At 42.4% G+C, this 21,082-nt stretch overlaps 4 protein-coding genes across 5 annotated transcripts in view; all 4 read right to left on the bottom strand.

Moving 5' to 3' along the window:
- The window catches only part of LOC148124953 (interferon-inducible GTPase 5-like), a 20,917-nt gene extending 1,220 nt beyond the window's left edge, over positions 1 to 19,697 (bottom strand). Inside the window, exons 1-2 of one of the 2 annotated variants that reach the window (XM_087940024.1) lie at positions 19,621 to 19,697; positions 1 to 371 (exon numbers count right to left, since the gene is read on the bottom strand). The exon at positions 1 to 371 is cut by the window's left edge and continues 1,220 nt beyond it. In XM_087940024.1, coding sequence (XP_087796150.1) covers positions 1 to 344 — 344 coding nt within the window. In that variant the 5' untranslated portion in view covers positions 345 to 371; positions 19,621 to 19,697. Of the gene's footprint in view, positions 372 to 6,794; positions 6,935 to 19,620 lie in introns of those variants that run through there. The other variant, XM_087940023.1, reaches the window with a different exon arrangement.
- On the bottom strand, positions 2,488 to 6,935 carry LOC113454411 (interferon-inducible GTPase 5-like). The gene is made up of 2 exons (XM_087940021.1): positions 6,795 to 6,935; positions 2,488 to 4,211 (listed from the first exon to the last, which is right to left on the bottom strand). The coding sequence occupies exon 2, from the start codon at positions 4,182 to 4,184 to the stop codon at positions 2,976 to 2,978; it is 1,209 nt and encodes a 402-aa protein (XP_087796147.1). The 5' UTR covers positions 4,185 to 4,211; positions 6,795 to 6,935; the 3' UTR covers positions 2,488 to 2,975.
- Positions 11,190 to 16,364, bottom strand: LOC148124954 (interferon-gamma-inducible GTPase 10-like). The gene is made up of 2 exons (XM_087940020.1): positions 16,226 to 16,364; positions 11,190 to 12,799 (listed from the first exon to the last, which is right to left on the bottom strand). Exons 1-2 carry the CDS (start codon positions 16,229 to 16,231, stop codon positions 11,486 to 11,488), a joined length of 1,320 nt encoding a protein of 439 aa, XP_087796146.1. The 5' UTR covers positions 16,232 to 16,364; the 3' UTR covers positions 11,190 to 11,485.
- Positions 16,297 to 19,758, bottom strand: LOC113448240 (interferon-inducible GTPase 5-like). The gene is made up of 2 exons (XM_026718849.2): positions 19,621 to 19,758; positions 16,297 to 17,511 (listed from the first exon to the last, which is right to left on the bottom strand). Exon 2 carries the CDS (start codon positions 17,482 to 17,484, stop codon positions 16,297 to 16,299), a length of 1,188 nt encoding a protein of 395 aa, XP_026574634.1. The 5' UTR covers positions 17,485 to 17,511; positions 19,621 to 19,758.
- Between the last annotated feature and the right edge of the window lie 1,324 nt (positions 19,759 to 21,082).

Here is a 21,082-nt window from a genome sequence, read left to right as displayed (position 1 = left end):
TATTCAGCTGCCTTAGAATTACGCTCCCTGATCTCTGGTAGCTCCCATATCATTATATTGGGAGAAGAGGGGTGGGGATATGCCTTTGGCACTTTGGTTTCCTCTACTCTCCAGACCTCGGCTGCCTTATCCTCATCCTCATTTATGCCCCAAAAGGCATTAATGAAGGAGGATTTACCTGCACCCGCCTTTCCAACAACTGCAATATTGAGTGGCAGGTTTTGAATTTCATTTAGATATCCTCGGTATTCAGCTGCCGCTTCGGGGATATTGCCTTCATTCAAATCACTCTTTAAATCTTCAAATTCTGTTCTTACATCATCTTTTAGAAATATATTGCCCATAGTTGCTTTTTGTTCTGCACAGGTTATCTGGAAACAAAGAGAGAGATTGTGATTCTTCTCAGTTGTGTCATGGCTCCCTGCACATTCCCTATAGTTGCTAGTAAGACCATCTCATTTTCTGAGGTCATTCGCATAGGTAAACCTAAGTGTATCATGGAGGGGTATATTTGTGCCCCATCTCCACATCATCAGCTTTGTCAAGTGCAAGAGGAATATATAGGTTTATTGTATGCTAAAGCTCTCTACAAGGATCTGAACTGCTAGAGGTCAAAGCGAATTGGTGGTAGATAAGATTCAATGGAATTCAAGGTGGGCTGGACTTAGATCTATTGTGGACATGAAGGGACTCGGGACTGATGACTCATTTGACCCCCATTCCACCCCCCTCAGGCTCAGCCTGGTCATTGAGGATTGCCAGTCTGGATAGGGCACAATAGCAGCCTTGTGAAATTGTTTCCAGGGCCATTCAAGTTATTGGTTATGACCTCTAAAGCCCTACATGGCATGGGGCTAGGTTACCTATGGAATCATCTTCATCTCATTCCATCAACCCATCCCACCCAGTCAGGCATGTTGTAGACCATGTTGTAGACCTGTCAGCTAAAGAATCTCCCAAAGGAGCAGTTAGGAAACAAACATTCAACTACCTTCATCTCCCATAGCTTTCCATAGGCCTGTCTAGCACATCTGGAGCAGAAATATATCAGCCAACCTGGATGGGATGTAATTGTATTGATGATAAGCAGGAGGGAGGAAAAATCTGAAGGAGCAGTACGGCAATTAACCAGAAGTACATTCCATGCTTATCTTACTAAGATTGTAGCCTAGGCTACTGGATCTTCTGCCCGCGAAAATCTTTCATTGGAGAATGTGATGTATGACACCCAGGCCTTGAATGCGCTTCATTGGAGAATGATTTATGACACCCCCAGGGGGGAGGAGAGAAACAGGGTCACAGGTGACCATAAATTACGTGTGGCAGAGTAGGCTTCATATGCGTCAGTGCTGACATGTTGCTCCTAATAAATCTTTTGGATTCTTTTGAAGCTTGGCTCAAGTCTCATGATTTAATTAGGACAATCACCGCAACCCTGACAGTTGATGCACCTTCCCACCTTTCCCTGCTTTGATTTGAACAGGAACATTGGTGACCCAGGAGGGAGGACCAGGCTTCCCACCCCCAAGCCCTCCCTCCCTCTCCTCTGGAACCTGGAATGTCAACAGTCCCATAAAAGTTCTTAAAGTGGCAACCTGAAAAGTCAATCCCACTACCCAGTGTGGGACATGAAAGACTACCAGGCCAGTTGCTTTCTGCATTGGCAGTGGGAATCCTCCCATTGCAGCTTCCATATTGACAAACCCCCTTGCCCATAACTGGGTCCTTTCATTTGCCACTTTCCAGGTCAGCTGGAAGGATTCTTACGGACGTGGCTGAATCCACCCAACTGAAGAACCTTCTCACACCCAGGAGGCAGCTTTGGTCTGGGCATCTCTCAGAAGAGCCAGGGAAAGTCCCACCTCTAGCCCCCTCACTTCTAAGTCCCCAGATGCGTGCAAGTCCACCTCCTGCTTGGTTGGGAGATTCCACTCAACCCATGTTGAAAAATAACTCAGCTGAGAAATCACAGGCAAGGTGAGGAGCGGTCAGGCAGGACTCTCACCCACCTGTTTGTCCAACCCTTCATTGAATCTGGCCAATTTGGGGATGGGCATGTCCAGTTGTCCAGGCCAGAAAACAGGTTTCACAAGAGTAATGGAAACTCTAGTTACTGGATCTTGGAAGCCTCGTGGGACCTTCCCTCCCTCCCTCCCTCCCTCCCTCTTGCACCCAGGACCATTTAACTTCCTTTCTCTTCTGCTTTGTGGCTCCCATTATAGCTTTTCTGGAAAATGGCTGTCTAGTCACCCCCTTCAGAAGAACCTTTATGATGTGAGCTTATTCCTCCCCCCCACCTCACTCCTGTTCTGAGCCAAGGGACGTCCAGACCTCTTTGTTCTCATCCCCATCAAGTATTTGTTCTTCACTTTGTAAACGAGTTGACAAATGTTACAGTGGATAAATTGCAGTTGAATTCAGTGGTTTCTAGCAGCTTCTCTAGTGATTGTCCCTTTAATTTGATGAACCAAAACCTGCGATCAAAGGTTTATTTAAAATTTATTTTTATTTAAAGAAGAGATATATTTCCAAAAACGATTTGTGGATAGACAGATAATAATTGAAATTATTCAATTAACAATGAGTATAACATGAATGAGATACCTCAAGCACAGTACGTTCTCATGGTATTTTTAAAAAACGGTTATGAAATATGCAGTTTCGTATCAAATTCGCTGTTGTTTTGTTCTTTAAAATTGTAAAAAAGAAAAAAACAAAAGAAAGAAAAAGAGGAAAAGAACAGGAAAAGAAAAGTACCCACCACCAAAGCAATATAGATAAATGTTTAATTTCTGAATTCACGTAGAGATACCAGCAGATAAGGGTGATCTTTGCCCTCAGGGTGATCAAGCACATATTTCAATCAGAGAATTCTTAAAAACAGGAAAATAGGTTCATTATTATTTTCCTCCATCCAGTTTCATTTGGATGAAATGCTTGGCTGTTTCCTTCAAAAGGGAAATGGGGAGGTTTTTTCAAACTCCCTGGGATTCTGGTTGCTGAAGAAATTTTTCACGGACATTTCGGGCATCTTCCACGGCATCTTCAAGAAAGCTGTTCAGAAAATGGTACGTGACAACGTATGAACTCGCTCCACCAAACAGAGACCCAATAACTGGTATAATATCAAGAACCATTTCCACAAGCGTCATGGTGACCCAGAGGGATGATCTCATCAAGAGAGAAAATACCAATTCTTCACTGATTGCATTGGCTAACGGGGTTTTCTTGATAGCCGACTTCAGATCTTCAAATTCTTTTCCCGTCTGAAGTGCCAGAAAACGGAGGGACCGGTCATCTAAGCCAAACACCCTGCAGAAACGACTCAGAGCATCTATCAAAATTCCAACATCACAAGCCATCGAGATACCCGGGACAGGCACGATTCCACAAGCACAAGATATCAGCGCTATCTTCTTTATATAGGATTTCATTAGCTCTTTTTTCTTCATCAATTCCTTTTCTGAGAAAATATGTACAGATAGTGTTAAAATCTCTTTCTTGTGGTCAGGAAGTTCAACAGCAATTGTCTCTTGCAGGAGAGGGAAGTCATACATGTATACCTCCTGGCTGGATACCAGAAACACTCTTGAGGAAACCTCAGCTGCCTCTTTCAAGCGACTTTCACAATATTGCTTCATGGATGCCAAGGTGGTCTCCACATTGAAATTCTTTTTCTTCATTTCATTGTTGATAGTGATATCTATTTTGCTACACACATAGTAAAACTTCTTCCTCATTCTTTGTATTTCCTTTGCCAGCAGAGCATCATTTTCCGTAAAACGGTCAGAAATAACCATAATAAAGACATCATATCTTTCGAATTGGACTTTCTTCAGATATTCTGCTGCCTTAACCTTGAGTGTTCCGATCCCTGGAAGGTCCCATATTTTTATATTAGGGAATGAAGGGTGAGGATATGCCTTTGGCTCCATGGTTTCTTTTCCTGGCCCTACCTCGGCTGCCTCATCATCATCATCCCTGACTCCTCGGAAGGCATTGACAAAGGAGGATTTCCCAGCACCGGCATTTCCAGTAACTGCGATATTCAGGGGCAGATTTTGCATTTCATTTAAACGGTTTTGGTATTCAGATGCCACTTTGGGGATATTGCCTTGGTTCAAATCGCTCTTTAAATCCTCAAATTCTCTCCTTATAAAATCCTTTGAAACTAGATTGCCCATCGTTGCTCTTTGTTCTGCGCCGATTATCTGAAAGGGAAAAAAGATATTGGGATGTTTCTCAGCTACACCGGGCACTTTGAATTTGCAGTTGGAGAAGATCCCTGAGAATACCGTGGACAACCAAGAAAACAAACCAATGGATCATAAAAAGAATCAACCCAGAATTCTCAACGAGGAGCAAAGGTCCAGGTTCAACTTATCCTACTTTGGACACATGATCTCTGCTGATGGCTCTGATGCTGAGAAAAATGGAAAGGGGACAGACAGCATCAAGAGGGTGAACTCAATTTCTTTGGAACTGAGTCCAACATTAGGACTTGCGAAAGAACAAATAAGGGATTGAAAATCTTGGAGAAAATTTGTGTATATGGTCACTAGGGAATGAAAATCATTTGATGGCATAAAATCAGTTTATTGGAGAGGGAGGGTGATTTTGGAAAGAAAATGAAAGTGAAGAATTTCAAAGCTCTCTGCTCTGCCTTCATGTCTACGCACCTTTAGTTACCAAATCTTGGAAGCCTGATGGTGATTTCAATCTTTCCCTCCCTCTTGCACTCAAGACAATTAAGGAAGGATCCATTTCAGCTTCTTTCTAATGTTCTCTTCCTTTCGGAAGTACTTTCAGACTTGCAAGATGATGTTAATGTAACCTTATAGTCAAGTAGCATAAGCCATCTGATCATGTTTCCTATCTGGTCTAAATCCTAAAGGTCCTAAATTTAACGACTGGACCGTGGTGTCACAAGTGGTTAAAGTGCAGTATTCCAGGCAAAATACTAATGCTCTGATGGACATTTCAAAAAATCCCTTTTTAGTGAGCACCTAGAAGCCAAGAGGAACATATGTGCAAATTTCAAGTTTGTTGGCTTTACGGTTCTGGAGATTTTGTGATGATGTGTGAGTGGTATTTCGCTTTATATATATATAAATATATGATATTCCATTGCTTTCCTTTCTTATTGATAAAATATCTGCCTGGCACAAACATAACCCAATCTATTTACTAACTGCACTCAGTTGCAACCCAAAATCCAGTGCAGACCCAAAGAAGACATTATCAAATGCGGGGGAGAACAGTCTGCTGTTTCTTCGGCTGATTCCCCAAAACCATCCTCAAAAAAACTTTGGGGCCCAAAAATGAACTGGTGCCTTTCATAATTACAACACCAATTCTGCCTGGATCATGCGGGAGGAGGGGGAGATGAAAAGCCAATCAGGAGAGGGAGAAATTTCCCAGATGTTCTCCTCCTGTGCCAGTGGTTTTATCGCTTATCGATAAAACCACTGGCACAAATGTAAATCAGGTTAGTTATTAACTACTATTAGTTATTAACTACCCTCTAGTTAAAACCACAAGTGAGCCCAAAATTTATGTTGCTAAGTGAGACACTTGCGAAATGTGTTTTACCCCACTTTACGACCTTCTTTGCCGCAGTCATTAAGTGAATCACTGCAGTTGATAAGTTAGTAAACTGGTTGTTAAGTGGACCTGGCTTCCTTATTGACTTGGCTTGTCAGAGGGTTGCCGAAAGGAATCGCATGACCTTGGGACGCACCCAACGGTCATAAGTACAAACCAATTGCCAAGCACCTGAATTTTGATCACACAATCGTGGGGAGGCTTCAAAGCTTGCAAGTGTGAAGAATGGTTGTAGATCACTTTTTTCAGTGCTGTTGTAACTTTGAACCAGGGTGGATTTTATTTAAATCAAGTTGAGGTCTTCAAACTTGGCTAATTTAACACTTGTGAACTTCAACTCCCAGAAAACCTGAGCTAACATGACTGGAGGAGGAATTCTGGGAGTTGAAGTCCACAAGCCTTAAAGCTGTCAAGTTTGAAGACCCCTGATTTAAATCACTAGTAAAAAGGCTTGATTTAAATTCACTCAATTTAAATAATAATTTTTAAAGAGCAATATCATCTCTGTCCCTCAGCGGCTCCTCCTCTCATAGTAGTCCCAATATTGCAGAATATGCAGCCTCATATGCTATATAATTAAACCTCATTTCATGCTGAATCAACTAAATTATGAATGTATCTTAAATAGAAAACTATCTTTAGACAGATTTTTTTTATTCCAAAAGCATTTTATTAAAATAAATTTGATAAAAATAAAAAAAAATCCCATTTAAATTTTTTAAAACCTGATTTAATTTAAAAAAAACAAAAACAATTATTTGGATTTTTTTAAAAAAACATAGATTTTTATCCACCCTGTTTTGAATGGACAGTTCACTAAATGAACTGTTGTAATTCGAGGACCACCTTTACACCAAAAAAAAAAAAAAACAAGAGTAAACCCAAAGAAGTCATCATTAAATGAGAGGGAGACAACTCTGCTGATTCCCCAGAGCCACCCGTTAAAAAAAACCTTTGGGTTCAGAAACGAGGGGCGACGGGGGCATGCATACATAAATCCTGAAGGGTTTTCAGCCATTCGCAGATGCCTTGGCACAATGCAGACATTCTTTAGTAGAAAAGAAATTATATTGAAGGCTCCTTGATAGGAAGATCAATAGAAGCTGAAAAGACAGTAGAATTTGAAAAGCAGGAAGTACAGAATCTACAACAGTTATTCCTAGAAAGGGGGAAAGTATAAAAATGCTTACTTGCTTTTATAAAGTAATTCTCAAAGATCTCTACGCAGGCTAGGGTGGGTTTCTTTTCAAAAATAGCCAGACTGTTCAGGTCAGAAGGACTGCCCGTGATATACCCGTAAGTTCCCAGGGCGTTCTTTCTTTAAATAATTAAAAATGTCCCTCCCGTTTTGCATGACTCAAAACCCTGCCTATCTAATCGGAGTTTCCTACAGGGGCAAGGATGAAAAGCAGCTGATATCCAAGAAAACGAAACTTACTTTTGGATGGCTGATTTAGTAAAACAAACAAAGTGTTTTGTTTTTTTAAAAACTTGGCAACTTTTCAGTTGGTTGAATTTCCACAGGTAGAATTCCCCAGCCAGGCAGTTTGGTGCATATAAACAGGGGTCTCCAACCTTGGCAACTTTAAGCCTGGAGGACTTCAACTCCCAGAACTCCCCAGGCAGCTTTGCTGGGAATTCTGGGAGTTGAAGTCCTCCAGGCTTAAAGCTGGCTGGGGAATTATGGGAGTTGAAGTCCTCCAGGCTTAAAGCTGGCTCTGGAATTCTGGGAGTTGAAGTCTTCCAGGCTTAAAGCTGGCTCTGGAATTCTGGGAGTTGAAGTCCTCCAGGCTTAAAGCTGGCTGGGGATTCCCAGACTCTTCAGAGTGGATTGGATCCCATTTATACACACTCTTTTAAGTGGGCACTTCTTGCAAAATCATCCAATGTTCCTCTCATTTTTCCTCACATGCAGCCCCTCCTGTCAAGAGTCTTGCACCCAGAGAATCCATTTCCATAATCTGGAGCGATCCTCAATTACGGCAGAAGAATTTCACCCAACAAGCTCTAAGAAAGCCTTTTGAAATGTTAAAAAAAGGAAAGGAAAGTTCTGCAGATGAAAAACTTCATTATTCCTTTATGGGGTAATCCAGGGGTGGAATACGACAGGGTTAACAATTGGTTTAGGATTTAGGAGCTTCCCTGCACTGCTGTGAGCCGTGCACCTGTAAATCATCATCAGCATGCTGTGTGCAGAGATGCAGCCTTTGAAACAGCCCTCTTTTCCTGCATTTTTAACTGCAACTGTGCCTCACTTGGCAGCTGAAGTTGAAAAATCCGGAAATAAAGATCAGGTAAGAGCCTGGGTGGGCAGGTGGGCAAAAACCTCAGCAGACATAGAACCGGTTCTATGTCTGCTGCCCTTCAGAGCTACCAGTTCTACAGAGGTGGACAGTACCGGTAGAAACCCACCCCTGGGGTAATCACTTTCATGTCGAATGCCCCGGAGGCTTGGGGAGGGAAAAAAACAGGCCTCCCAGAAATTTGGGAAGGCTGGAAATGGGCCCATTTCCGGCTTCTAGAAAGCCCCTGGAGCAGTGGTAGGATTCAACATTTTTTACTACTGGTTCTGTGGGCGTGGCTTGGTGGGTGTGGCCATGTGACTGGGTGGGCCTGACTTTTTTTCCTTTTTTGCAGCCCCCACCCATTTTTGGGGCCTTCTGGGCCTCAGAGGAGCCTCTAGGGTGGGTGTTTTTGTTCCCCTAGGTCTCCTCTGGGCCTCAGGAAGGCCAAAAATCCCGGCATAGCTGATTGTATGTTCAGCTGATTGTCAGGAGGGGGGGGAGAAATACCTCAGGTGTCAGGCAGGTGGGGTGAGCGAGCATCGGGCAGGAGGGTGACCAGGTAGGGGGCGTGGCCAGCCAGAACTTACTACCGGTTTGGCAACCCACACCAAATTCTTGCTACCGGTTCACCCGATCCAGTGCAAACCGGCTGAATACCACCACTGCTCCAAAGCCCAGGGAGTCCGTTTTCACCCTCCCAGAGGCTCAACAAAAGCCCCCGGAGCCCATGGAGGGCCAAAATGCCCCCCCACGCTGTAGTGCAGGAGGCCGACTAGGCCACACCCACCATGGCCACGACCACCCAGCAACCAAGCAGAGAACCCATTGCTAAAAATTTTGAAGCCCATCCCTGATACATTTCTTGCCACAGGAACAGGAAGCAAGTTCAAAGCCCAACAGAGGGTATAAATATATATCTCACTCTCTTATCCATGTGCTCTTTTGCCCAGGACCTCAATGTGGTCCTGTCCACAATTAAAACCATCCTTCTGAACGTCCTCCATGTTTCCAGTGTCTTTCTTCCCCACTTGGAACTTAACCCAGATGGCCATTTTTTCCAACAGGAGAAAAGGAGAATTACAGAATACAGAATAATCGCAAGGGACCTTGAAGCTCTTCTAGTCTAACCCCTTGCTCCGGCAGGAAATCCTATGCAGGTAGTCCTCAACTGAGAATCACTATTGAGCCTAGAATTATGTTGCTAAGAGAAAATCGTTACTTCAGTCTTGCCTCATTTTATTTTATTTTCTTGCCACCTTTGTGAAGTGAATCTCTGCAGTGCTGTTGCAACTTAGGACGGCCACTAAGTGAACTGTTGTAAGTCGAGGACTACCTGTGCTGGGTCTTCTGGTGTCTAGGTGGTTGAAACAGGCCCAAGGGGAGGGCTGGAGTGGGCCCTTTGAATTTGGGGACGCCACCGAATGGGGTATTGAAACCTACTTGAGAAAAGTTTGCTTTCCTAACAGGAGAATTTCTCCAGCTGCCCTGGAAGCAGAGAAGGTGACATCAATTTCCACTTCCATATACGGAGCCGGTGAAACCTGGGATTATGGAGTTCTGTCTCGCCTTTTCTCTTTCCCAAAAGATGAAAGAGTACACACACACACAAACACAGGCAGGCAAGCTGGCTCAGACTTCACAGAGTTAATTCTTTGGAACTGATAATATTCCTGGCATTCCACCACGTCCTGCCTGCCAAGTCTGAACTGATAACAAATAAAATTTTACTCACAGAAAATCACAAGGCAGTCCACAAAAAATAATCATTCACAAAGAAAATCTGAAGTAAGGTTAAACTTTGTCCCGTACTTTGTCCCGTACAAAGTTTAAGGAGAAAACACACCCATTTTTATCCCCTGTGGGGTGTGGCGCAATGACTCAGCTCACTCTCTGACCCTCCCACGCCTGCTACGTTGCTGCTCACGTTTCTCCCTACGACACTGCTTGGAATCGAGCCAACATTCTTCCTCTTGACTCCCTGTCAGGGGCTGCTCCAACATGCCTTCCTCCTGATTAATCTCAGGCTGTTCCTCTCGGTTGTCTGATGGAACCTGAGGCATTACCAGGGAGGAAGGTCCTGGGGAGGAAGGCATCGCCAGAGAGGAAGGTCCTGGGGAGGAAGACATTCCCAGTTCCTCCTCCTTATGTTCCAGATCCTCTTCCTCTGACAGCATAGGCTCGGGAATCGGGGCCACAACCTATGGTATCTAATGTAGCCTGGGTAGAGACATGTAGGCACCCCTATATCATTGATTTGCTTTTAAAATGGACTCACCTCATACCATTTACTTTGTTTCCCCTTTTAAGTGTTGGAAGTTAAAACCCATCCCTCCTCTAGGAGAGTGAAATATTTCAGGATACACTAAAAAGGCAGAATATTTTCCCTAAAAGAGAAGAAGAAACTCAGAGAAACAGAAACTCAGCCCCCCTGCTCCCACCTTTGTTAATGGGTGATTAAGGCCTGGGCCCGTCTATTCTACATAACAAAGATCTACCACCTTCATAATAGGAATTGCACAAAACCCTTTCAATTACATCATCACCCAGCAAGAGTCAAACAAGCCTGAGGACTCAGGACAACCTACAGAGTTGCCTCTGCATGGCCCCATCATGGGAGTCTGGCAACCAATCCAAATACAAGTTGAAATTCAAAATCCCAGAGACGGTATAAAACCCAGGGACTCTCAGCATCCCTTCCCTTTTTTCCCTTCACCCAAGACATGTGATCCTGTCCACCATTAAACCACCTTCCCAAGCATTCTCCATGTTTCCAGTGTCTTTCCTCCCCACTTGGAACTGAACCCAGAAGGATATTTCTTCCAACATAAGTAAGTAGCCAGAGTAGCCGTGAAGGAGTCTGTGCCAACATGCCAACCCAAGGAAAAGATGGCAATTCCTTCTTACTGCAAAGAATGGCAAAATCCAGGAATCTCTGGATCCCCTTTATGAGTTGGATCCCTTATTTACCCAGCCTTAGTAGGTCAAAATTACCAACCCAGTCACTTGGTATAAGAGGAAGCTGCAAGCCTGTTTTAGATTATGGTAGGGAAGAACAAACACAAAAGTCAGCACAATTGGAACAATACATGTCCGGGGAGAAGGGCCTTTGCTCAGGAAACTTAGAAATGGCCATTGGCTTTGGAAAATATAACCATGCCCAAATCTTTGATTTTTCCTAAGGTTGGAAGTTTGGGAGGCTGGGCCAGCCCCTTCTTATTGACATCTGGACACTGCAGGCCATCAGATGAATATTGGGCTGTTATGAGGACAAGAAAGTGAAGCCAGAGAAATTGGGAAGGATCAACCTGACTCTTTTATTAGTGGTAATTGTTACACATGGAATAGGAAAAAAGCTAATGAAACAATATGGATAAATACTTATTTCTAATTTTCCATGCAAACAAAGAGACTTAATTTGCCCCTTAGGCTGATCAAACACATACTGCAATAGAAGAATAACAAGCAAGCAAATAGAAAGTTTTAATAAGAAGATAATGAAGCATATTATTATTTTCTTCCCCTTCTTCTCATTGGGATAAAATTCTCCCCTTCAAAGAGGGAAGGGTGGCTCCTTGGATATTTCACGGAGAGTATGATCACTTAAGAAGCTTTTCTCGAACATTCTGGGCATCCTTCACTGCACTGTCAAGGCATTTGTTCAGAAAATAATACATGATAGCATATGAACTCACTCCATCAAACACAGACCCAATATGAGGCATATAATACGTGATAGCATATGAACTCACTCCATCAAACACAGACCCAATATGAGGCATGTAATCAAGAACCATTTTTGCAACCCACAAAATTTCCCAAAGATAGGTCCCTAGATATTTCACAAACGGGAGCATAACCCAAAGAGCAAACTTCATCAGGAGAAAAAGTACCAGCTGTGCATTGACTGTTTTGACAAATGGCCTTTTCTTGATCTCTGACCTCAGCTCTTCAAACCCTTTTCCCATCTGAAGGGCCAGGAAATGGAGGGAGCTCTGGTCTATGCCCAACACCTTCCAGAAACATTTCAGTGCAGCCATCACAATTCCAATATCACACACTAGAGAGAGACCCACAACAGGAACTGCTCCACAAATGCAAGATACGAATGCTAAATACTTGATAGACGATTCCATTTTAATCTTTTTGTCCATCAAATTATCTTCTGAGAAAACCTGCACAGCCAGAGTTAAAATGTGTTTCTTGTAATCAGGAAGTTCGGCAGCCATTTTCTCTCGCAGTAGGGGGAATTCATACATGTGTGCATGCAGGTTGGATACCAGAAATACTCTCGCAGGGAGCTTAGCTGACTCTTTCAAATTATCTTCACAATAATTCCTGATGGTCTTCAGGGTTTTCTCCATGCTGAAATTCTTTTTCCTCCTTTCACCTTCGATACTGATATCCATTTTGCTACGCACGTAGTAAAACTTCTTTCTCATTCTTTGTATTTCCTTTGCCAGGAAAGCATCATTTTCAGTAAAGCGGTCAGTGACAACCAGAATAAAGACATCATATCTTTCAAACTGGACCTTCTCAAAATATTCAGCTGCCTTAGAATTACGCTCCCTGATCTCTGGTAGCTCCCATATCATTATATTGGGAGAAGAGGGGTGGGGATATGCCTTTGGCACTTTGGTTTCCTCTACTCTCCAGACCTCGGCTGCCTTATCCTCATCCTCATTTATCCCCCAAAAGGCATTAATGAAGGAGGATTTACCTGCACCCGCCTTTCCAACAACTGCGATATTGAGTGGCAGGTTTTGCATTTCATTTAGATATCCTCGGTATTCAGCTGCCGCTTCGGGGACATTGCCTTCATTCAAATCACTCTTTAAATCTTCAAATTCTGTTCTTACATCATCTTTTAGAAATATATTGCCCATAGTTGCTTTTTGTTCTGCGCAGGTTATCTGGAAACAAAGAGAGAGATTGTGATTCTTCTCAGTTGTGTCATGGCTCCCTGCACATTCTCTATGCCTGTGAAATCCACCATAGCCCCTAGTAAGACACCTCACCTTCTGAGGTAATTTTGATCAGTAGACAATTAACTTAAATGTACCATGGAGGATACATTTGTACCCCTTCTGCAGATCACTGGTTTCAGACTGAAAATTCCCAGTCTGAATAGGGTGCAATAGCAACTGTTGGAAAAAAAATTCCTGTGTTTGTTTCCCAGCCAAGACATAGTCATTGATGCTAAGAACAAATGGATTCAGAAGCCAGCTGCCAGAAAGCAGAATTCCTTTAATGTAGGAAGGCAAGAAGCAAAAGTAACACAGTTCCAGCATTCCTAGCTTGCAAGAAAGACTGGGAGTGTGACTCTGGGCCGTTTATGCTTAATTCCCTTTGAAGCTCCTGCAGCTTGATGGGTTTTGATGGGTTTCTGATTGCCCTAGGTTTTGTTTTCCTGTTTTACTGGGTTAATCTTGGTCTGGGGTCTTTTGTTTTTCCTGTCCTAAGGGTTAATAGCAATAGCACTTAGACTTATATACCACTTTTATAGTGCTTTACAGCCCTCTCTAAGCAGTTTACAGAGTCAGCATATGGCCCCCAACAATCTGGGTCCTCATTTTACCCACCTTGGAAGGGTGGAAGGCTGAGTCAACCTTGAGTCTGGTGGGATTTGAACTGCCAAATTTTAGGCAGCTGGCTGTAACAGAAGTAGCTTGCAGTACTGCGCTCTAACCACTCACCACAGAGGCTCCTATCCTGTCAGGGAGACAGGAAAAGGGAGTTGTGGTGTGCCTTAGTGTTATTTTTAGCCTGATTCCACTTATCTTTATTGACTCTCCAGATGTGTGCAAGTCCACTTCCTGCTTGGTTGGGGAATTTCCCTCAACCCACATTGAGAACATAGGCAAGCTGGGGGTGCCAGTTTGGACTCTCGGCCATTTTTCTTCTCTACCCTTCATTGAACCTGGTCAGTTTTGGGTTGGGCATGTTCAGTTGGCCAGGCCAGAAAACAGGTTTTACAAGAATGCTGAGAACTCTACTTGCTCTAGTTACTGAATCTTGGAAGCCTGATGAGACCATCTTTCCCTTTCTCTTTCTTTCACCCAGGATAGTTAAGGTGGAATCAGTTTAAGATCTTTTCTCTCCCTGCTTCAATAATAGTTCCTCCCTTTCCCCAGTCCAACCATGGCTCCCATTACAGCATCCTTGAGAAACAGCTGTTTAGTCGACCCCAATCCTAAGAACCTGCACAAAGTTGAGACCTTGGACAGACAGATTAAGACCAGTTTTTAAAAGTGGGCAAAAGGAGAACGAGCTAAAGAAAAAGACAGAATTGATTCCAGTGGAAACAGGCTCTGATGAAGATAGGAAAGTGACATTGGAGAAACTTATGGGGGGGATGGGAATCAACCATTCCAGGATGACCTTAATTCCAACTCTCCCATTTAGCATCTCAACCAATTTATTATTTATTTACTTATTTACTTATTTATTTATTTTGTCAAGTGATTATAAGATAACAGGTATAAGTATAACATAGTTATGAATACATGAAATGGATACATATAAGAAAAATAAAAGAAACAATAGGACGAGGACGGTAGGCACATTGGTGTGCTTATGCACGCCCCCTACAGACCTCTTAGGAAAGGGGTGAGGTCAATAGTAGACAGTCTAAGGTTAAAGATTTTGGGGTTTGGGGAAGAAACCACAGAGTCAGGTAGAGTATTCCAGACACTGACCACTCTGTTGCTGAAGTTGTATTTCCTGCAATCAAGTTTGGTGAGATTAACCTTGAGTTTGTATCTATTGTTTGCTCTTGTATTTTTATGGTTGAAGCTGAAGTATTCATTGACAGGTAGGACATTGCAATATAAGATTTTATATACTATACTTAGATCGGACTGAAGGTGGCGTAATTCTAGGTTTTCTAGGTCTAGAATTTCAAGTCTGGTGGCATAAGGTATTCTACAACGAGTAGAGGAGTGGAGAACTCTTCCTGTGAAATATTTCTGGACTTTCTCAACTGTGCTAATATCAGATACGTAATGTGGGTTCCAGACTGATGAGCTGTATTCAAGTATTGGTCTAGCAAATGTTTTGTATGCTCTAGTTAGTAGTGTGATATTACCAGAGAAAAAGCTACGTAAGATTAGGTTAGCAACTCTTAATGCCTTTTTGGCTATGTAGTTACAGTGGGCTCTAGCACTTAGATCATTAGAGATGAGTACTCCAATTGGTTATATTAAAAGGGTGGCAATTTGTATGTGTCAAGAATGGATAATTTCATTCCAGCAATCCAACTTAATTAAAGGGAAGAGAGAGTCACAACCATCTGAGGAGACAAGTCCAAATATTTTTGCACACTTTGAAATAAACTAGGTGAGTCATACAGTAAAGATGCTTTTAAAACCAGAAATAATTATTTCACTGAAAACAATAATCTCTGGTCAGATTTCTATCAGCACAAATGGCAGGAGGGCCTGTGTGCAGAGCTGAGCTTATTCTGGGGTGTCCTTGATGTTCTCTGACCTTGGCTATTTGCTTGAAGCACTGATCATGGTGTAATGAAATGTCTGCAAGCAAACCACCAAGCTTAGAGAGTATCTGGGTCTCCACCAGTGGTGGGATTCAAATAATTTAACAACCAGTTCTCTGCCTTAATGATTTCTTCCAACAACCAGTTCACCAAACTGCTCAGGAAGTTGACAACCGGTTCTCCCAAACTGGTGCAAACTGGCTGAATCCCACCACTGATCTCCACACTTCAACCCTGAACTACAGGGAGCCATTTGCTTTGAGTTTCTCTCCCTCTCTCTCTCCTTCTCCCTCCTTCCCCCTCTTCTTCCCTCTATACCTCCCTCCTTCTCTCTCTCTCTTTCTCTCCCTCCCTCTTCCCCTCTCTCTCACACACACCCCTTCTCTGGTGATATCCCTTTCAATTGGATTAGTGACTCCAGCATTCAAACTTTTTTCAAAATTCTTTTTATTGCAGGAAAATATATATTTCAGTTATAATAATAATAATTAAGGAAGGACAGATAATTATTGAAGTTATACAAATAATGCTCAGTGTGACATTAATAACATTAGAAGAATGCATTGAGTTGCTTTCATGGTATTTTTAAAAGAAGATTCTAATATTTTCAGCTTGATACCAAAGTCTCTCCTGTTTTGTTTTGCTATTTACACAAAGAACAGGAAAAAAGAAAAGAAAAAAAAAAAGAAATTTCCGGCTTCCTATGAAAACATCTGCAGACAGAGATAGTTATTTGTCCTAAGGGTAATCAAGCACATACTTCAACTGGAGAATTATTAAAACAAGAAAGAAAGTAGGTAGTTCTAATAAGCTATTGAAACATTATTATTTTATTGCCCCTTACTCTCATTTGAATGAAATACTTCACTGTCTCCTTCAAGGGGAAGAGGTTGTCTGCTTTCCTTGGGACTCTGATCACTCAAGAAGCTTTGCTCTAACATTTTGTGCATCTTCCATCGCATCATCCAGAAAGCTGTTAAGAAAATAGTATGTGATCGCATATGAACTTGCTCCACCAAACACAGACCCAATAACAGGTATAAAAGTAAACGCTATTTCCACAATCGACACATTTACCCAAAGAGCTGACTTCTTCAATAGAGAAAATACGAGTTCTTTGTTTATTGTGCTGACTAATGGGGTTTTCTTGATAGCTGACCTCAACTCTTCATATTCTTTTCCTGTCTGAAGTGCAAGAAAATGAAGGGTCTGTTCGTCTAAGCCAAATGCATTGCAGATACGTTTCAGAGCATCCAGCAATATTCCAATTTCACAAAACATAGAGAGACCTGGAACACGCACCATTCCACAAACACAAGATACCAATGCCACCTTCTTTATATATGATTTCATCAGCTCTTTTTTCTTCATCAATTCATTTTCTGAGAAAAGATGCACAGCCAGTGTTAAAATCTGCTTCTGGTAGTTCGGAAGTTCAGCAATTATTGTCTCTTGCAGGAGAGGGAAATCATACTTGTCTGCCTTCCAATTGGAGATCAGAAATACTCTTGCAGAGGGACCACCTGCCTTTCTCAAACTATTTTCACAATAGTCCCTTATACATGCCAGGGTTTTCTCCATATTGAAATTCTTTTTCCTCATTTCACCTTCGATACTAATATCAATTTTGCTACGTACATAATAAAACTTCTTTCCCATTTTGTGTATTTCTTTTGCCAGCAAAGCATCGTTTTCAGTAAAGCGGTCAGCGGTAACCATAATAAAGACATCATATCTTTCAAATTGGACTTTCTGCACATATTCGGCTTCTTTAAACATAGGTGTTCCAATTCCTGGAAAGTCCCATATTAGGATATTGGGACAAGAGGGGTGGGGATATGCCTTTGGCTCTTTGGTTCCTTCTACTGCCCCAGTCTCAGCCGCCTCATCATCACCATCCATTACACCCCGGAAGGCATTGACAAAGGAGGATTTGCCAGCACCTGCCTGCCCAGTGACTGCAATATTAAGGGGCAGATTTTGCATCTCATTTAAATGTTTTTGGTAGTTATCAGCCAGTTCATGAATGCTGCCTTGACTCAAATCTCTCCTGAATTCTTCAAATTCTCTCCAGATAAAATCCCTTGTAATTTCATTGCCCATCGTTGCTCTTTGTTCTGTGCAGATTATCTGGAAAGGAAAAGAGAGATTGGGATGCTTCTCAGCTTTGTCTGGCACTGTAAATGTTAAGGTTGGAGAAGATCCCAAGAATACCGTGGACTCAAACTGATGGACCATTAACCAATCAACCCAGAGTTTTCATGGACGCTCAAGTGTCCAGGCTCAAATTATCTTCCTTTGGACACATGATGTGAAGACCCTGCTCTTGGCTGATGGTGGGGAAAGTGGAAAGGAAGAGGATGGGGTAGGCTATTACATGGGAATGAGTGTGCCATTAAGAGTCTTGAAACAGTGGTTTGGGTATAGACTCTTAAGGGGAAGAACTATCTATGTAGTTAGAAAATGAAAAACAGTTGATGGCAATTTAAAAAAGAACAAAAATTGGGGGAGGTGGAAAAAGTGACTTTTGAAAGAAAATTAAAATGAAAAATATTGCATTTCTCCACTTCTCCTTCCTGCCTACAAAGCCCTAGTTTCCAAATCTTGGAAGCTTGATTATTATTTCAACTCTTCCCTCCTTCTTGCATCCAAGACAGTTAAGGAGGAATCAGTTTCTTTTGAATGTTCATTTCCTCTCTGAAGTAAACTGAAGTACTTTCAGACTTCAAGATTGTGTTAAGGTAACCTTACAATAATGTAGAATTCGCTCATCTGCTCATGTTTCCTATCTAGTCTAAACCCTAGAGCTGAAATCAATCTTGCAGACCTGAAAATATTTCCCTTCCTGGTCAGTTTTTGCCAAAAACTAGGGACAGTCTCTTCGGAGTCTATTATTCCACCCACATCTCTGCTCTGGAGTAACCTGTCTTGTATCTGACAGTTCCCTCTACTGCCTATCATTGCTGTGTCTCCCATACCATTACACTTGGCATCTTTAACAATTGCAGCACCAATATGCCTAGGCCAATTGGGAGGGATTTGGGGGGGGAGGGAACCAGCCAGGAGTGGAAGAAGCTTTCCAGATGTTCTCCTCCCCAGACAGACAAAGTGAACCCCTCCTCTTAACACCACTCTAAACTCCTGCCTCTATTTTTTTCCTTTGCGGCGTATTCTGTTGTCTTCCTTTCTTGTCGATAAAATCAATGGCACCAGCGTAAGGGAAGCCAGTCATTAACTATATCCAAAGCTTCAGAGTAAGCCCATCTGTTTTGACCAAGGCTTCCTGACACAGTAACAATCACACACTGTTTCCACCCCCCCTTTTTTTTTTTAATTTCAATGGCTGTGAATTATATGCATCCACAGCCCATAATGAGTCCCAAAGAGTTTATGAATAGTCCAACAGAAGTCTGCCACAGTCTTTATGCCACAGTGGTATATAAGTCTGATAAGCATCCACCTTTATCTCCCTTGAAATGCTGCCAATGACTAAATCACCAATTAGCTGTACAAGACCAAACAGAGCACAAAGTCAACAGGGAGCTTCAGATTTTAAACTGACCAGAACGAACAAAGTTGCTTCCTGCAGAGGCTCATGAACTTTTGCACCTCCTTTATGTCTTATGGGAGGTGCCAATCATCTCTAAGCCTTACTCTCGAGTCACCCCTTTTGTCTTAACTCTTATCTTCTGGCAACTCTGCGCAAGCGCGCACTGGGAGCAGGCTCCCGCTGTTCCTCTGCCTCGCTGATGTCAGATTCTAGAGGCTCCGGAGTCAGTACATAACTCTCAGATGGCCCTGGCCCCTTCTCTGTATCAAATGCAGATCCCTCATCCAAGCCCTCCCCAAACTCCAGGATTGGCTCATGTCCTTCCCCACTGTCTGACTCTGCTGCCAGCTCTGCAGGCTGCCTGGTGGACCACAACAGCATCATTAAATGCAGGGGAGAACAGCCTGCTGCTTCTCCAGCTCACTCCCAAGAAGCACCCACAAAATCTTTGGCTCCAGAAATGAGGAGTAAAGGATGGATGGATTTCCTTAACCTTTAAGCGTCTGCAGCCATTCACAAATTCCTAGGCACAAGGCACACTTCTTTAGGAGAAAAGAAAAAGGTATCTAAGGCTACTTTATAAGAAGATCAACAGAACCTGCAAAGACAACAGAATTTAAAACCAAGGAATACCAATGTACAATCATCCTAAACATCGACCGGGGAAGGGTGTGTCCACAAATCCTTACTTGCTTTTCTAAAAGGAGTAATTCTCAAAGAGGTCCACGCAGGTTGGGATTGCTCTCTGTCCAGTGTCTCCAGATTCGTCAGAGAAGGACTGAACCCCCTATATACAGTCAACCTTTAAATACTGTATGCGTTGCATCCCACAAATAATAAAATATTCCTCCCATTTCATATCACATGCAATTCTGACTATGGGAGTTCCAGTTTTTTGCTGATGCCAATCATTTCCATTTCCTTTACAAGAAACGAAAGTAGCTTAAGTTTCGGGTTCTGGCAAAAGCAAAAGCCTTTTTGAGAGGAGTGGACTTCAACTGCCACAATTCCACAGCTTTCCCCAGGACTTTAACCCACCATTCCCCAGATTTTTCAAGAACTTCAGACCCCATAATTCCCTGCCAAGGCATTGTGGGGTACATCCAGAAATAGTTACTTTTCTAACAGGAGTCCAAAATCCTGAATCTTGCAAAATTTCAAAGATATCGTATATAAACCAATAAGTGTTCTTATGGTTGAGTAGTTTTTATGTCATAATAGGGGAGGTTTTTTCACTTTCCCACACTCTCATCCCTATAATTGTGTTGCATTTTGAGAGACTCGATCCAACAACCGAGGCCAGGCCTCTCGCCCTACAAAACAAAAAAGCGAACCAACGAAACACAGAACAAAATGTATAACCAGAGAAAGAGAGAGACTTCAACAAAACAAGACCAAATCCTGAACCTTGCAAAATTTCAGATACATCATATATAAATAGATAAGATTTCAGGTAGTTGAGTAGTTTTATTTCAATTTTGGACAGAAAATTTATGGAAATCGCAATGGGGGCCTCTTTGATGACTCCAAAGAGAGGCAGAGGCATTAACAGTGGGAGATGGATAGAGGAAAGGTGTAAAAATGAGCAAGGAAAGTGGTTAGTCTGCCTCAGCCTGTAGTTAGGGATCCCAAACAGAGGTCATACGAGAGATGGAGGTACAACCTCCAGGAGGAGAAGCAATGGTTGGAGAATAATCAAGGAGAGAGGCAATCTGGAACAAAGGAGAAATTTCCTTAGAACGATTAAAACAGAGATTATTGCAGTAATTTTGATTATTGTTGCACAAGATACCTCTACCAAGATGACACACCGTTAAATGGAAGATGAATTGTTTGTACTTTATTTTAAAAAAAAACTTTTATTAAAAAAAAAGAACTTCAAATGCTATAATTCCCAAGGCAGCATGGGGTATGATTCCAGAGACCGTAAAGAGAGGCAGAGGCATTAGCAGTGGGAGATGGATGGAGGATAGTTATAACAATGAGCAAGGAAAATGGTTGGTCTGTCTCAGTGTGTAGGTAGGGATCCCAGAAAGAGGCCATAAGAGAGATGGAGGTACCATCTCCAGGAGTAGAAGCAATAGATGGAAAATAATCAAGGAGAGAGACAATCTGGAACAAAGCAGAAATTTCCTTAGAAATGGAACAGTT

Source organism: Pseudonaja textilis, chromosome 10, assembly GCF_049901715.1.
Source record: "Pseudonaja textilis isolate UNSWEBS1 chromosome 10, rPseTex1.2, whole genome shotgun sequence".
In the NCBI taxonomy this organism is placed as follows: Eukaryota; Metazoa; Chordata; class Lepidosauria; order Squamata; family Elapidae; genus Pseudonaja; species Pseudonaja textilis.
Note: the sequence above shows the minus strand (reverse complement) of the source record. Positions and strands in the feature narration are given on the sequence as shown.